The sequence below is a fragment of the Cervus elaphus genome, chromosome 18 (assembly GCF_910594005.1).
Source record: "Cervus elaphus chromosome 18, mCerEla1.1, whole genome shotgun sequence".
In the NCBI taxonomy this organism is placed as follows: Eukaryota; Metazoa; Chordata; class Mammalia; order Artiodactyla; family Cervidae; genus Cervus; species Cervus elaphus.
In genome coordinates this window covers 45,220,804-45,238,753 of record NC_057832.1, presented here as the reverse complement: position 1 = coordinate 45,238,753, position 17,950 = coordinate 45,220,804, and the positions used below count along the sequence as shown (strand labels likewise).

Below are 17,950 nucleotides of genomic sequence, written 5' to 3'. Positions count from 1 at the left end.
ATGAGTGTATTTAAATAATTAATTTAGATTGTCATATATTGATGCTTGATTTAAAAAAAGTCTATAACTATGATATGCAGCATTTTTTTAAAATGAAAACCATGGGTTCAGTATAATCACCTGAGTAGATAAACTTGAAATATTTGGTATCCTTTATTCTGAAAATGAAGCCAATGCACAAAATTTATTTAGTTGAAGGCAATATCATATAAAACTGTGTAGGAAGCAGAAACCACACAAGTTAAAAGTATTCCTAATTTCTTCTCATCAGATTTTATCACAGTAGGGAGCATTAGTCACTTTATGATCCCCAAAGTTGGTAGTTGCAAAATATATAAAGAATGCATAAAAGTCACAAGACGGAGGTAGGGTATTAAGAGGTACAAACTACTATGCTTAAGACAAGAAAGCTACACAGATATATAGTTTGAGTAAACTCCGGGAATTGGCGATGGACAGGGAGGCCTGGCATGCTGCAGTCCATGGGGTCGCAGAGTTGGACATGACTGAGCCACTGAACTGAACTGACACAGATATATTGTATAGCATAGGGAGAATAGCCAATACTTCACAATAACTATAAATGGAGTATTACCTTTAAAAATGGTGAATCATTATGTTGTATACCTGAAACTTATGTGTATCTATACATCAATAAATAAATAAATTTTTAAAAAGAATGTATACATGATAGGAATGCGTATCTCTATTAGAAAATTGGAATTAGCCATTAACAGTCAAAGACATTTGGATGTATATTAAAAGTCAAAGCTTAGAGTGTGTTTTGTTGGTTATTTTAGTATGAAAAATATCTTCTCTGGTTCTTTGAAAGCTTTTCACACGGACCAACTGGTACAGAAATAATCAGTGAATATATTAATGTATGTATGGGAGTATTTATTTACATATTTCTTGAGGCAAATAATCTACAAGTAGCAATTTAAAAACAGTTCTAGCAGAATTGTGGAATGTCTATTTACAAATGCATTGGACAAAGCAGTAGTTACAAAAATCTCAGCCTTGGCAGGGTGATGGATGAGGCAGAGAAATAATTATTTCCATGCCTATAATTAAAGCACATATTTTTAATGTTTCCATCTTAAACATAATCAAAATTCAAACATCTGGACCAATCCCTGCTGTGAAGCATCATCGTCACGGTTTTACCCACAGTTCCCGAGTCAGGCACTGAAAGAATATCTTCTCAAGGGAGCTGGAGTTGCTTTCTCACAATTGCATACTGATTTACGTAGATTTGTCAGGGCCTCTTTATGAACATTACTCAATGGTGTTTCTTACATTTGGAGTGTAGACTAGAGAAAGTCATTTGTAAAGTGTTATAATACTACCTACTTCAAAATACACACAGTAGGTGGGATGAAAGAAAACTATTTCACAAATTAATGCAAACCCCTTAACAATTCTATTTTGGTTTACAATATCTTAATTTTAGGAGTAATATTATCAAATTCTTGATTGCCTGTACAAATGGATGGGAAAAAAAAAACCACACGTCTATAAACTACAATTAGGAATCCAAAAACTTTTCAAGTGCATTTATCTGATTGTTTTCCAGAATATCTATGTTTTGTATATAATAAATATTTTCCAACAAAATCAACATGTATTCACCTCATCTAGTGGAAATGTAAGAAGTTATGTAAGAGGAAAAGTTTAAATTAAATTCCTATATCACCTCCTTCCTCTTGCTTCAGGTTGCCAAGAGCAGCAGCAGCCTCTTCCACATTTTTCTTTTCACTGATGAACACATATATGCCTATATATCATATAGATTGAGTTTTATGTAATCAGTTTAACAAAAACAGCATCATAACGTAAACACTGTTTAGCAAAATTGTTTTTTCATGAAGCATAAATCATGAATAGGCCTCCAGTCAAATGCATGGATCTGAACCGTGCTGTTAATCAGTGTGTTGTATTCAATAGTGCAGATTAAAGCCACATGACCTAACTAGTCCCCAGTAGTAAACATTTGGATACTCTTGGACAAGTTTTTACCTGTTGTCCCTGTTGATTTGCCCTATTTGTTAGCTGTTATTTTATTAAAATATATGCATTTCCACTTTAGTAGCTATTTCTTGATCAGTTTTCATGAATTCATGTCCATTTGGATTCCCTCCAGCAATGAGTAGACCCACTTCCTGGCACCCTAGAATCATTGACTAGATTTCCTCTTTTTAATTTTCATCAACCTGGTGGAAGAAAAATGGCATCTCATTTCTCCTATACAGTTGGCAGGTGCTACTAGTAAGCTTTAGCATCCTTTTCTATGTCTGCTGCATATTATAGCCTGGAGAACTCTAATTTCCTATTTATATGTTTTGGCCAGCTTTATATTAGGTTATTTGCCTATATTTATCACCATAATTAAATAAATTAGATCCCTATATTCTTCTCATGGGAGTTATACGAAGGCTAAGTGAAGACGGAGAAGTGGGCACCGTGCCATCTTAGCACTTACCATATTTTATTGAAAGTTTTACTATATTGCTCCATGATGAAATTGCTCTGATTGTAGGCACTTATTTTTATTTCTCTTGTACCAATAATTTATTATAATATCTGGAATACTCTAAATATTCCATAAATGAATGTTGAACTGGTAAAATGGTGAGAAAAGTACATCTTCAATTAAATTGCCAGATAGTTAAGGGAAAGAATCACATCTTGTATTTATATATCCCTAGCAGAAAGCTGTTCAAATTATACCTATGAATCAACTGGTAATTCAGTCTTTCTTTTCCAGTTTTATTTGATATAACTGCCATATAGCATTGTGTATGTTTAAGGTTTGCCACATGACGATTTGATACACATGTGTATTCTGAAATGATTATCACAATAAAACAAGCTAGCACAGCTCTAACCTTACATAGCATCACTGACTCAATGGACATGAGTTTGAGCAAGCTCCAGGAGGTGGTGATGGACAGGGAAACCCGGAGCGCTGCTGCAGTCCCTGGGGTCGCAGAGTCGGACGCAACTGAGCGATTGAACTGAACCTCTGATTATTGTGTGTGTGAGTGTGCATGTCTGTATGGTGAGAACATTTAAGATTTGCTGTCTTTACAACTTTCAGGTACACAGTACAGTATTATTAACCACACTGCACATTAGGTCTTTAGAACTTATTCATCTTGTAACTGGAAGTCTGTATCCTTTAACCAAACTCTTCTATTTCCCCTACTCCCAATCCCTAGCAACTACCAATCTACTTTGTTTCAGCTTTCCACATATAAGTGAGATCACACAGCATTTGTCTTTCCCGTCTGACTTATTTCACTTTTGGGTGCTCAATCTTGCAACTTTTCCCCCCACCTTCATAATTCCCTCTTGGAATTAAAAACAGTTCAACTTTAAATCTGTGAATGGAGAATGCTAGGGGCCCTTCTCTTCTCACTGCAGTATGTAGGACCTTTGTATAATATTCATTTTTAATGTTAATTTTTTTTAGTTTCCTTACTTTTAGTGGGAGACTTTAATACCCCACTCACAACTATGGATAGATCAACTAAACAGAAAATTAACAAGGAAACACAAACCTTACTTTTAGTATTATGTTCATTCCATGCAATCTTAGCAACTGAGGATTGTGTGGAATTTCAACTAACACATCTCAGATGTGCATGATCTCAGCCTGTGGGATATGAAAGGATTTAATTTAGAAGGCACCACCATCCAACTTCAGAGTCTAGATTGGCAACTGCTCTAGAATTTATCTATAAGACAATGGTCTCTTGATTCAAAATAGATGACACACAGTATCATTTAGTCAAAATGCTGACAGTACCATTTTGTTAGATGAGTGGCATTAAGTTTGTTATTTTTGTTGGATATTCTTACATTAAGTGACTAGGCTGTAGAGGTAAGGATTTTACTTCATTCACAAAACATGAATGCTATCATTCATTTTTTGCTTGAGGCAAAACTTTTCTAAAGAATACAGTTTCTAAGAAGGGAAATAACTGAAATGAAGTCCACATGTTTGCAGTAGAAAAAATATCTTTATAGCTTCCAAAATTTTGACTTCTATATCTATGCTTTCTATTGACTGTCCTTATGTGGGACAAATCATTTTGCTTTTCTCTCATTTTTTTCATTCTTATACCTAAAAAATTTGTGCAGAATAATTTTTAAAAAACTTTCCTGTTCTAACTTTGCTTTCTTTGGTAAAACAAAGCAACTAGGAAGTAAAAAAGGTAACTACACTGTCTGATACTCAAAGTATTATATATTATTTACTTTTTTACTATATAGTATACTCCTTACTCCTCTTTGGCTACACTTAACTCTTAATTATAATCAAGGATTTTTATTATGATTTTGAAAATAAGTCAACAATACATTAAGGATAGTTTTGTAAAAGCTTGTGATATAATAGTCATTATCAAGGTTGGATTTGATAATTCAAACATGATTATAAATGCACAAGCCACTTTCATAGGTATTCTCATATTTTACTGAAAGCAGCAAGAAATCATGATAGTATTTAAACAAAATATATAATATTTAAATATAAGCTCAACTAATCAAATGATAAACATATTAATTGAGCAACTTCTTGTGAATAAAAGAGTAAATAAAGAATCACAATCTCCAACTTACTTGAAAATATAATGTACAGAAGTAGCCATTGAATAAGAAGTTGTAAGTGTGATGATACTGTAAAACATGAAGGTTTTCTGGGGAAGTAATACTGAGCTGAGACATGAAAGGTTATATGGAATTATCTAGATAAAGGGATGAGATTGAAATTAAGCATTTTGGCAGAGCAATTGATAAAAACATTTCATGTAGTTTCTTCAAAATAGCCACTTTAATATGTGTATCTTCTTTTTAATTATGAATTTGAGCATCATATTCTTCAACTAGTATAAAAATTGGATGAGATCCATGGTAAAGGATGGATATGTTTTGCATACTATCTGGTAATAACAATGTGTTTCAATCCATTTGATCCATCATTTCCTTACCAACTGAACCTATGGCAGTACGGCAGTCAACATACCAGCTATAGTTGTCACTGTGCAGAGTGACTTCTTGACTGCTCTTCTTAAATAATTATAGAACTGCAACTGATTTTTCTATTGATGTGACTGATCTTATACTTCCTGGAAATACTCTGTGATTAAACATGCCTTTATTTTTTCATTTTGTATCTCCATACTTCTTTTATGGTTGAAGAACTGAAGAACCTCCATCAATCCTATGGACAGAGGTTTGTGACATTGTACAGGAGGCAGGGATCAAGACCACCCCCAAGGAAAAGAAATAAGCAAAAGACAAAAGGGCAAAATGGTTGTCTGAGGAGGCCTTACAAATAGCTGTGAAAAGAAAAGTGAAAGGCAAAGGAGAAAAGGAAAGATATACCCATTTAAGGCAGAGTTCCAAAGAGCAAGGAGAGATAAGAAAGCCTTCCTCAGTGATCAGAGCAACGAAATAGAGGAAAACACTAGAATAGGAAAGACTAGAGATTTCTTCAAGAAAATTAGAGCTACCAAGGGAATTTTTCATGCAAAGATGGGCACAGTGTAGGGCAGAAATGGTATGGATCTAACAGAAGCAGAAGATATTAAGAAGAGGTGGCAAGAATACACAGAAGAATCCTACAAAAATGATCTTCACGACCCAGATAATCACGATGGTGTGATCACTCACCTAGAGCCAGACATCCTGGAATGTGAAGTCAAGTTGGTCTTAGGAAGCATCACTATGAACAAAGCTAGTGGAGGTGATGAAATTCCAGTTGAGCTATTTCAAATCATAAAGGATGATGCTATTACAGTGCTGCATTCAATATGCCAGCAAATTTGGAAACCTCAGTAGTGGCCACAGGACTGGAAAGGTCAGTTTTCATTCCAATCCCAAAGAAAGGTAATGCTAAAGAATGCTCAAACTACCACACAATTGCATTCATCTCACATGCTAGCAAAATTATGCTTAAAATTCTCCAAGCCAGGCTTCAACAGTATGTGAACTGTGAAATTCCAGATGTTCAAGCTGGATTTAGAAAATGCAGAGGAACCAGAGATCAAATTGACAGCATCAGCTGGATAATCAAAAGGCAAGCAAGTTCCAGAAAACATCTGTTTCTGCTTTATTGACTATGCCAAAGCCTTTGACAGTGTGGATCACAACAAACTGAAAAATTCTTCAAGAGATGGGAACAACTGTCCACCTGATCTGCCTCTTGAGAAATCTATATGCAGATCAGGAAGCAACAGTTAGAACTGGACATGAAACAACAGATTGGTTCCAAATTGGGAAAGGAGTACATCAAAGCTGTATATTGTCACCCTGTTTATTTAAATTACATGCAGAGTACATCATGAGAAACCCTGGGCTGGGTAAGCACAAGCTGGAATCAAGATTGCCAAGAGAAATATCAATAACCTCAGATATGCAGATGTCACCACCCTTAACGGCAGAAAGTGAAGAACTAAAGAGCCTCTTGATGAAAGTGAAAGAGAAGAGTGAAAAAGTTGGCTTAAAATTCAACATTCAGAAAATAATATCATGGGATCTGGTCCCATCACTTCATGGGAAATAGATGGGGAAGCAGTGGAAACAGTGGCAGACTTTATTTTGGGGGCCCCAAAATCAATGCAGATGGTGACTGCAGCCATGAAATTAAAAGACTCCTTGGAAGAAAAGGCTCCTTGGAAGAAAAGTTATGACCATCCTAGACAGCATATTAAAAAGCAGAGACATTGCTTTGCCAACAAAGGTCTGTCTAGTCAAAGCTATGGTTTTCCAGTAGTCAAGTATGGATGTGAGAACTGTACTATAAAGAAAGCTAAGCACCAAAGAACTGATGCTTTTGAACTGTGGTGTTGGAGAAGACTCTTGAGAGTCTCTTGCACTGCAAAGAGATGCAACCAGTCCATCCTAAAGGAAATCAGTCCTGAATATTCATTGGAAGGACTGATGCTGAAACTGAAACTCCAATACTTTGGCCACCTAATGTGAAGAGTTGACTCATTGGAAAAGACCCTGATGCTGGGTAAGATTGAAGGCAGGAGGAGAAGGGGATGACAGAGGATGAGATAGTTGGATGGCATCACCGACTCAAGGGACATGAGTTTGAATAAACTCTGGAAGTTGGCGATGAACAGGGAGGCCTGGCGTGCTGCAGTCCATGGGGCTGCGAAGTTGGACACGACTGTGGGACTGAACTGAACTCCTTTTATAGCTTTTAATCACTATACAAGGAGAATTTAGCCTTGTGAGTATTGTTAGGTTAAAAATCTTTAAATGCCATCATTTAAAAAAATATATTTTCACTACAAAACTCCCAAGTACTCCTCCTCATAAAAGATCCACAACTTGGCAATTTGATAATGTATTTACAGCTTTAACACCACTTCAAATCATGTCATTTTTGTCACATTATTCAGTAAGTTGACTTTCTGAATAACACTTGATACATTTTTTTTGGAGATTTTTAATAATATTGAGGAAAACAGTACTTAAAATACAAACTATTAAATAATTTCATCTGAACTGCTGTACTTTTTTGATTAAAAATTAATTCTATGTTTCAGTCTGAATTTTTTAGCTACACTTTTAGAAACAAAACATAACTGTCCTTAACAAAGAAAGTTCAGAGGAATTTGTGACCACATATTTGGAATGATATGGACCTAAATTCCTCAAAAACTTGAAAATCTGATCTTAATATTTGTGGTGTAGATTAAAAGTAATTTTCCCAGAAACTCCATTCTTAAGAACTAATCTATATTGATCTATGTACAATAGTCTACAAATTCAACTAATGTTAATACCCACTTCATTCTGGTTTCTTCTTCACTTCTTATTTTCAGTTTTGGCTAACAGCTATTGGTTAAGGTTTCACTAAAAAGAGTGGAGTGTGATAGTTTCCACAGCAACTGTCTCAGACCCCAGGCAAATCTCTGATGACTATGGGTAGCATTTCCAGACATCAGTTGTTTTAAAGTCCACTTGTGTCCCAACAGGCATACAGTTTTGATGAAACTCAGATGAGCTATAACTGTATTTTAGTCTATATTCACACTTAAGCTATAGTCAATTATCTATGGTAATAGGAGAACAGAAATAACATGAATAATGAAATCTGCAAATAATCTCAAAGCATCACTTTAGTCAATAATTTTGAATTCCTCATCTATCAAATCTCTTAGTAAAACCTCTTAGTATGTCATAGAATGGACAGATGTGAAGTATTTTTTTTTTCTCTCTCTTCATATACTAAAAGGTGACAATAAGTTATAAAGTGATTCTCAAGATATGGCCTCAAGGGAGGAAAGCATAATTAATCATTGGTGTGGATATTTGTTCTTGAGAAACTTAGGAAATACTTTCTTCTGCCTATCAAACCTCTGGAAAAACATAGCCATCATTCATAATTATATGGAAGTTAAATAAATCTATTTAAAGAAATATGATTATTTGTTAAGAGGATTAAACATACAAATCCACCTCTTCATTCTTCCTTAGCCTGAGTAGAGGTATAAGAGAATTAACAAACAAAAAGAAATATATTCAACCACTAGGATAAAAAGAATGATAAAAGTGATCATAGCAATATAAGACTTTACGGAAATTTGGGAATAAGGAATTCACATAAACTTGACAAAGGGGAGCTAGAAGACCTCTGAAGAAAAGCAAATCTACTTACTCTAAGGAAAAGGGAAGATGATCAATGCTTACTGGCATACCTCAGTAATTTTTCTTGCTAAGCCACACTAGAGAAAGTATCCCATTTGGTGGTCACTGTGAAAAGACTGATTTGCTTACTGGCCAATACAAAGTGAAATCTAATGACACACAAAATACTCTCTAATCTCTCCCACCCAAATTCCACCCATACAATGCTTTTAAAAATGGTTTGACATCTTACTGATGGACAATTCAGAATTATCTGGCTCAAGAGAAAACTGACAACATGAGTGGAGAACAAAAACTTCCAAAATAGCAACTGAAGGAATTTGAAAAAAACAAAGACAATGAAAGACATGAACATATCAAAACTATAATGAACCTTCTCCAGAAATAAGAAAATATACTTAACCTAGTCAAAATAAATAAGCAAACAAGACTCTAAGAAAAAAAAGGAATTGAGAACCAAAAAGAGCTCTTAGCACTTAAAATTATGACAACTGGAAAAAGAAATTGAAGAAGAGAAGTAAAAGAAAATGAATGGATAAATTAAAGCAGTCAAATACCAGATTTTTAGGACTAATAGAATGGAAAGACAGAAAACTTAGGGAAGAAACATACATATTTGCAATACATACAATATATAATTTCTTATATATATTTTACAAATCTGTCTATATATATAGCTTGATGATTATATATATATATCAATCTCCATCTATTAATATCTCTCTATATGTAGAGAGAGATATAAACGTATGTGTGCTAAGTCACTTCAGGCATCTCTGACTCTTTGTGATTCTATGGACTGTAGTCCGTCAGGCTCCTCTGTTCATGGGATTCTCCAGGTTTGAATACTAGAGTGGATTGCCATGCCCTCCTCTAGCAGATCTTCCCAACCCAGGGATCAAACCCATGTCTTCCATGTCTCCTGCATTGGCAGATGGGTTGTTTACCACTAGCACCACCTGGGAATTCCCATATTAAGGTATAAAGATCTTTATATATATTTCCCATAACTGAAGGACATGGATCTTCATATTAAAAGGGTCTGCTTACTACTAAGTGCGAAGATCACAAAATAAAACAAATCCTGAAAAGCATAACATAACTACATGCCAGATTATCAGGGACATATATAAGATCCTAAAAGCCTTCCCATTTTTTTTGGGGGGGGTAAGAAAATGGAGGGATATATGTGATAAAATAACAGAAATCAGAATGCATTAAATGTTCAACTTCACCATTAAATTGATGACTTAAAAATAAACAGATGCAAGTATTAACCACAAGAATGCTGTGCTGATTATGTTAATATCATCTAAAATAGACATCAAGGCATAAGCATTACCAAAGATAAGAAGAAACAGTACATAATGATTAAAGGATCAATTCAGCAGGAAGATATACTGAGCATAAACATGTATGAACTTAAAAGCGTCCACAAAGTATGAGAAAGAATAATTGACAGAACTAAAGTAAGAAAATTAAAATTGCCTAATCACAGTAAGAGATTTTATTAGAATAACTAGACAGAAATAAATCAGTAAACACATAGTGCATATAAAGTGCAGTACCTATGGCGGGACTTAAAAAAACTCTCAGTAGATTTTAAATGATTGATATCAGTGTGTTCTCTGGTGACAAAGGAATTATACATAAGTAATGAAATGTCTAAAGAAACACAAGTTGATTTATAAATTCAACAAAATCATAATTAAAATTTCATGAGGACTTTCTTTGAGGGGGAGGGAAGTTTTATGGGAAAGCAAACAATCTATAAGAACCAAAGAAATTTTAAAATTTAAAATGTAGCTGAGTTCATCACCTTATACAATTTAATTTCAAGGCTATAAAAATAAAGTCACTGTGTTATTGGCAAAAGGGTAGATACATAGTTCAATGGAGAAAATTAGATAATCGAGAAATAGCTATTGATTTTTCACGAAGTTCTTAAGGTAAGTCAATGGAGAAAAACATGTCTTCAATAAATGATGCTAAAACAACTAGACATTGACATGGAATAAATGATTAATCTTGACACTTACTTACATTACATGTAAAAATCAACTCAAAATATGTCATAGTCCTTCAAAACTAAAACAATAAAACTTAGAAGAAATATTGGAGAAAAAAATGTAACCTTGGGATAAACACAATTTCTTAGTATCCAATAATCATAAAAGAAGAAAAAAAAAGATATATTGCACTTAATCCCCATTAAATTTTTTGCTATACAAAAGAAACTTAAAAAAATGAAATTTATTAAGTGGAGGAAAATATTCACAAAACATTTATCTACAAAAAGACTTGTATCTAGACAATAAAAATGCTCTTAAAAATCAGAATTAATAAGACTTACAACAAATTAAAATTTTAGAAAATATTTCTACCTGATGCAAAGAGCTGGCTCATTGGAGAAGACCTTGATACTTGGAAAGATTGAAGGCAAAAGAGTAGAGGGTGGCAGAGCATGAGATGATTACATACCATCACTGACCCAGTGGACATGAGTTTGAGCAAACTCTGGGAGATAGTGGAGGACTGAGGAGCCTGGTGTGCTACAGTCCATGAAGTTAGACACAACTTTGTGACTGAACACCAACATTAGAAAAAAAAGGCATACAAATGGCAAATAAATTTAAAAGACATGTAATGTCATTATTTATCAGGGAAATGAAAATTAAAGCCCCACTGAAATATCACCCTATTCACATGAAAATGGCTAAAATTAAAAAGACTGAAAACATGAAGGTTTGCAAGGATACAGAGCAGGGATCAGCAAACTTTTTGTTTAAAGGACCAGATAGTAAATATTTTAATCTTGTCGGCCATATGGTTTTTGTCACAATTAGTTAATTCTGCATTCATATCATGAAAGCACTCATTCATAAACTAATAAGTGTGCCTATGTTCCAATACAACTTTATTTATAAGTACAGATGAATTTGGCTCAATGGTGATAGTTTACAGACGCTGGACACAGAAATTCTCATACACTGCTCAGGCTAATGACAACTGGTACAACCGTTTTGGAAAACTGTCATTTCAAAAAAATAAATAAATATACACCTACCAACCAACTCTAATATTCCAATCTTCTGTATTTTTCCAGGAGAAATGAAAACATATGTCCACACAAAGGCTTGCACACAAATGCTGAGAAAATTAATTCAGAAAATTCAAAAGATAGAGATGATACATCCATCATCCAGTGAATGATAAACAAATGCATATCTATTCAATGGAATACTGTTTAGAAATAAAAAAATGAATGAACTCCTGATACAAACCAGTAAATTGTTAAATCATTATGCTAAGTAAAACACACACACACACAAATGTATACTTATTTCATTTGTATAAAATGCAAACTGATGCATAGTACAAAAAGAGTAAAAAGTCACAAGGAATCTTATCAGGGGAAAGAAATGCTCTGCATCTTGCTTGTAGGGGTGGTTTCGTGTATGTACAGTACTGTCAAAACTCATAGCATTGGACCTCTACAAAGAAGCAATTTCGATTACCTAAATTATCCCCTCAATGTTATTAAGGGAAAATAAATAGAAAGCCTTCACCCAAAGAAGTTGTACACATATCAGAGAGTTTAACAAAGGCAAAGTTCTATGCAACATTTTGCCATATATATATATATGTATATACAACATTTATGGTTGTTTACATTTATATGCATGTATGTGCATATATATATGTGGGCTTCCTGGATAGCTCAAATGGTAAAGAATCTGCCTGCAATGCAGGAAACCCAGGTTCGATTCCTGAGTCAGTAAGATCCCCTAGAGAAGGAAGGGTAAGACAACCCACTGCAGTATTCTTGCCTGGAGAATTCCACAGACAGAGGAGCCTGCTGGACTGTAGTACGTGGGGTCCCAAAGAGTCGGACATGACTGAGGGAGTTGCCCCCACACACATTCCATATATATATCTGTATACTGATATATATGTATATAAAACAAATATTTAGCCAGCCATAAAACGCCAGTCACCAAAAAGGTTTGTTCCTTGAGGAAGCACAGTACGTATGTGCTTATCTTATTATCCAACCATTTCTGTTCAATTATTTCTATCCACTGACAGACTTTTCTCTGTGAAAGATGAGAATGTCATCTCTTTATTTTGCTCACACAGACATAAAGCATAGTTGAAGACAATACCGATAAATAATGGAACAGATACTCCTAAAATGAAAGAGGAAGAAAATTCAGCAAAGTAGTATTTTGAAAGCAAGATATGATGATACAAAGGAAAGAACTGGAGAATGAAAGTTTGGAATTTAGGTTCTTACTGTCTGTGACTTATATTACATTTTTCTTGGCCTTAGTTTCCTTATGTAAACAATGAAATGATCTCTTAAATCCCTGCTGGCTCAGAAATTCTGTGGACCTAAAATCATTTAGCATAGATTAACAAGGATAGAAGAAAAAAATCACAGTTTAGGAAAAGAAGGAATTATTAGCCCAGAAAAATTAATAACTCAGTCTGAATTTGAAGTAGAGTCCGTGCAAACATTGCAGACAAAGAAGTTTTTCTAAGAGGTAGGAAACATTCTTCTTCTACTCATGGCCATTCCAATCCCACCCTCAATACAGAGGAAGGTAGGCATGTACTGGAATGTCTCAGGAGAAAAGCTATGCTCTAAGCATTCCTTCTGATCCTGTGGACACTAATATGTGGTCAGGATGATAAGTTGAGTGCTTGCCTAGTTGCCCAGCTCACCAAGGTTCTTGTAACTATAGCTAAGTAGGAGCTCAGTTCAGCATTAATGTCTTAGCTCAACTTCTCCCTTTCTGAAAAAAAAAAAAAAAAAAAAAAGTCTTTGGATTCTCAGATAAGGAAAAGATATTCTAACTCCTGGAAAAAATCTTAGAAGTGGCTATTAAATATTGAAACATTAATATGCTAAAAGCTGAAGAGAATTTATTAAAAAATCAAAATTAAATAACAGCTAAATTAATAGGTGACTCTTTTGAGTCAAAAGGATTCATCAATTTTTTTTAAGTCTTTATTAAATACTGACATCCTTTAAAGAATTTCAATGCTATACATGGTTCTGTTTTAACTCAATTCACCAGCAACTTTTATATTTATACATATATATATATAGAATAAAGAATATTTTTCACCTTAAAAAGATTACAATCTAGAGTAAAAAAAAAAATGACATACTTAAACACCCATGAAAAAAGTAAAACTCTTTTGAAAGATAAGGTAAGTAAAAAAGTAATTTATAAAGTAGTCACAGAAAGGGAATTCTATACTGTATGTTATAAAATTCAAGTTTTAAAGTAAGTCATGAAGTATTTCAAAATATGTAAAAAAATAAGCAAACAAAATTTTAAAAAATATCATTAGGTCCAATACATAAAGGAGAAAATTTGATAAAAGTTAAATAATTTTCTCAAGGTCACACAATAATTCACCCTAAAAATCCAGACTATATGAGTCTGCAATATAATTTCATTCTAACTTACAAAACAGGCCAAAGTTATTCAACAGTCATAAGAGAATGAACTTCAAATGAAATAATGAATTGTATATACCACTCTTAATTTTTTTTAGCATTCTGATTGTATCTCCTGTCTTACCCACACATGTTTAACTTTAGTTAATGTGAAATTTTATCTCATTTTCCTCTCTTCCAAAATCAGTACATCATTTTCCTAACTAAAATCTCTTTTAATTGTCTTCTACTTTTTTATGAATGCTTAAAATTTATGTCATGAGTTTCCTAGTAAAGTATTCATATATATTCAACCTAGAATTTGTTTAGAATCAAGCTTATATGAAGCCATGTCTAGGAAACAGTCAATATTTGCAGAACTGTTCTCAGATTCAGGAGAGGAAAAAGTGTTATGGATCTTGGAACTCCCCATGCAAATAAGTCATTAAATAATAGATTTAGCAGGACAAGCAAAATTTTGATTGTCTACTCTTTAAAATAATTATATTAAATATTTTCATACATTTACAAGCAAAAATTCTCCTTCAGGTTGCTTCTGTTAAAAAAGAAAGAAAAAAGGAGTAAATAAAGGACAAAGTAGCACCATCACTAAAATGGACATTGATAAAAAAACAGGTCTTGGGGCTCCCACTTTGAAACTGCCAGATAGCATTTTCAAATAAACTGATATTTATCTACCCCAGTTTGTATATGTATCACTCAAAGCCTAGAATCTTAAGTTCAATTCTGCAAATAGTTCTGTTAGATCTACTACTTGGAAGTAAATTTGATCAGGTGTTAGCTGAATGTACTATTCTGACTTTTATAAGTTCTACATGAATTGACTTCCCGTTCTTTTCTCACTTCAGTCCAATGTGTGCATTGTTAATTGTTTCCAGTGATTTAAGACTCTTCTGCATGGGCTGCTGATGCTTTTATAAATTAAATTTGGAAAACTGACTTGACTTTCAAGTATACATTTAAGACAATGATGGCAATGACATTGAAATCAAGTCTATGTATGATTCATGGATCGGGAAGATCCCCTGGAGAGGGAAATGGCAACCCATTCCAGTATTCTTGCCTGGAGAATCCCATGGACAGAGGAGCCAGGCAGTCTACACTCCAAGGGGCCACAAGAATAAGACACGACTTACCGACTAAACAGCCACCACCATGCATGACTTTGACCTTCATAAATTTGGAACAGATTTCAATTAGCACCCAGAAAATTCACTTTGCAAACCATGCCTCCTTTATTGGTGCCTTATGAGATGACTGCAATGGGAAAATCAGTGTTCTTGTTTGTTGAAAAAGACAGCAAATGTTTACTGTCTGTGTATATGATGCACTAATGAAAAATATAATCCAGGAAATTAGTTCTGTGAAAGGCTAAGAATTAACCTAGCCCCAAATGAATATATACACATATGTATACAGATGCTGATATGCATGTATATACGTATATGTATGTACTAGAGAACTGGCAAAGTGTTTATTGCCCTGCCAATACTAGAAATATGAGATTTGTCCTGTATAAAAAAAAAACATACTGACTTGATATTAACTTTAACAATTCCAATGTATTATCTCAAGTCAGTGAATTTTTACCTTACATGGTAAATGCTTTTCATGTATAAGGGAAACTTCAATTATAATATAGTTTTCATAAGAATCTTATTTTTCTTGATACTAAATATGAAAAATTTGGAAGAAAGCAGTTGTTCATATTAAGTAGAAGTAATCATCTAGTTAAATTTAAAGGGATCCAATAAAATTGGAAAATCTTTAGTTTTACTAAAAGTCAAACTAAAATTGATGAGTCACATTTTATTCTACTCAAAGAACTATAAGGAAAAAAAATCAAATTTTTATTAATTTATTAAAAGTATTATATAATTATTTATAATATATAATATACATTATTATGTAATTATTATTATAATTTTTTAAATCATTCAATTTTTTTCCTACTAATCTCATACTACTACTAATAGACCTTTAAGTATATGTTTTCACTCCTTTGTTCATTCCCTCTAATAGCATTATATGTAACACAGTGGGAATGATAAGTCTAATGTTGATAAATTTTCTTCTTACTTGATACAATGAAATGAGTTTGAGCAACAATTAGAGTTAAAGAGGGTTAAAAAAGTCAATAAAAATACATTCCGATTTCCTAACCATATTTATTTTAAAGGTAATATTTTAATCTCATATTTTAGGTCAAAATTAAGATAGCGTAACACATTAAAAACTGACTCCTCCCTCCGGTTTTGGCTCTTAAACCTGAGAATGGATTCTAGTTGATAGTAACCATATGTGGTCGAGGAAATGTAAAGGGCCAGGCTAGCCAAAGGATCTTTCTGGATGGCAATCTGTCCATAATACCAACTATCTCTGCTCTGTGGCTCCAGAGGAACATGGCAAACCCAGTCTAATCCTAAGTATAACAATTTAAAAATAAAAGAAAGAAAGAAAAGTAAAAGTTTAGCAATCCAGATCTTGACATTTTAGAGTGGCAATGTGCTTCCCTAAGTGGAGGAGGAAATGGCAGCCCACTCCAGGATTCCTGCCTGGAAATCCCATGGACAGAGGAGCCTGGCGGGCCACAGGGCATGTGGTGGGCCATGACTGAGGGAGTAAGCAGGTCAGGGCAGGCTTCCCTAAAAACTGGTTTTCTTTTTGTTTTGTCTGACATGTTGGAGCCCTCTCATATAACCAAATCATTCCACAGAAGAAATTATATAAATGAAAATAGAAAGTGCCTTTAGTTTTTAAAAATTACCTTCTAAATTATATGCCAAAGAAATGTACTAGTAAATCTAAATTTTTCACCAAAACTTATTAACGTACAAACATGCATATTTTCTTACCTCTTTCCAGGAAGAATTCTTAATTCCTGAGGTACATTTGTTCAATCCAACTGTTTAAGTATCTGGAGACATTAAGTATCCTATAAAAATAAATAAGCTCATTCTTAGTATTCAATTTAAATCAAATAATTAGCTATTAATTAATAGGTGCTTAAAAGTCAGTATAAATTTCTTCAAACAGTCTTAATTCCTTGCATTGCAAAATGCAATTTAAGAAGGAAAAAGGTATTATGAGAGGCAGACACTGAATCTGACAGCCATTTCACTCTGGTTCCTCTAAACAAATTACAATTTGTAATTATAATTGGATTTGAGGTACTTTGAAATAATTCATTATTTAGTCTCTGACTCTGCTAAAGAATAACTGATTTATTTGAGAATTAGTTGAAACTCTAACACACTCTATTGATTTGTTCATAATGCTATGATGTCATTAACTTTTTTCACAATTGATGATGAAAGGCTCAAACTGACAACATAGCTAAGAAGTAATTTCACGGCTCTGCCAGCAAGTAACTGGATTATATTTTAACAAAAGCTTTTCTTCCCCCCTGAACAAAGAAAATATACTATATATATAAAGTAAATAAAATTTTTAAATAACTGAATATTTTAAGAATGAAATTTAAAATATACTTTGAATAGTTTTACTTTACTAGAATAGATGCTTTGCAACATTAATCACACACTATTTCATATTTGAATAAATAAAACAAAGATGTAGAAAAGAAAATAAAGACAATTCAGACCTGGGCCCTAAACTGAATTATACAGAGTCTCATTTTGTCAAAGCAACAAAGAGTTTATAAATATTCATTAGCCGGGTATGTCTTATTAAATATTATTTGTTAATAAAAACTATAGTAATACAGAAGTAACATTTCTTTCACAGTTATTTCTAATCCTGTTTCTTTTACTATACATTTTTGAGAAATATAGATTTATTTCTATA

At 33.3% G+C, this 17,950-nt stretch overlaps 1 protein-coding gene across 6 annotated transcripts in view; it reads right to left on the bottom strand.

Annotated features, from left to right (window-relative positions):
- The window catches only part of SEMA3A (semaphorin 3A), a 501,460-nt gene that overhangs the window by 323,215 nt on the left and 160,295 nt on the right, over nt 1-17,950 (bottom strand). For 4 of the 6 annotated variants that reach the window (XM_043871699.1, XM_043871697.1, XM_043871696.1 and 1 more), the window contains one exon: nt 16,999-17,078. Coding sequence is in view for 1 of the 6 variants with exons in the window: in XM_043871692.1 (XP_043727627.1) it covers nt 3,569-3,586 (18 nt within the window). In the remaining 5 variants the exon portion in view is untranslated. Of the gene's footprint in view, nt 1-3,568; nt 3,659-11,737; nt 11,821-16,998; nt 17,079-17,950 lie in introns of all 6 variants that reach the window. The other 2 variants (XM_043871698.1, XM_043871692.1) reach the window with 2 other exon arrangements.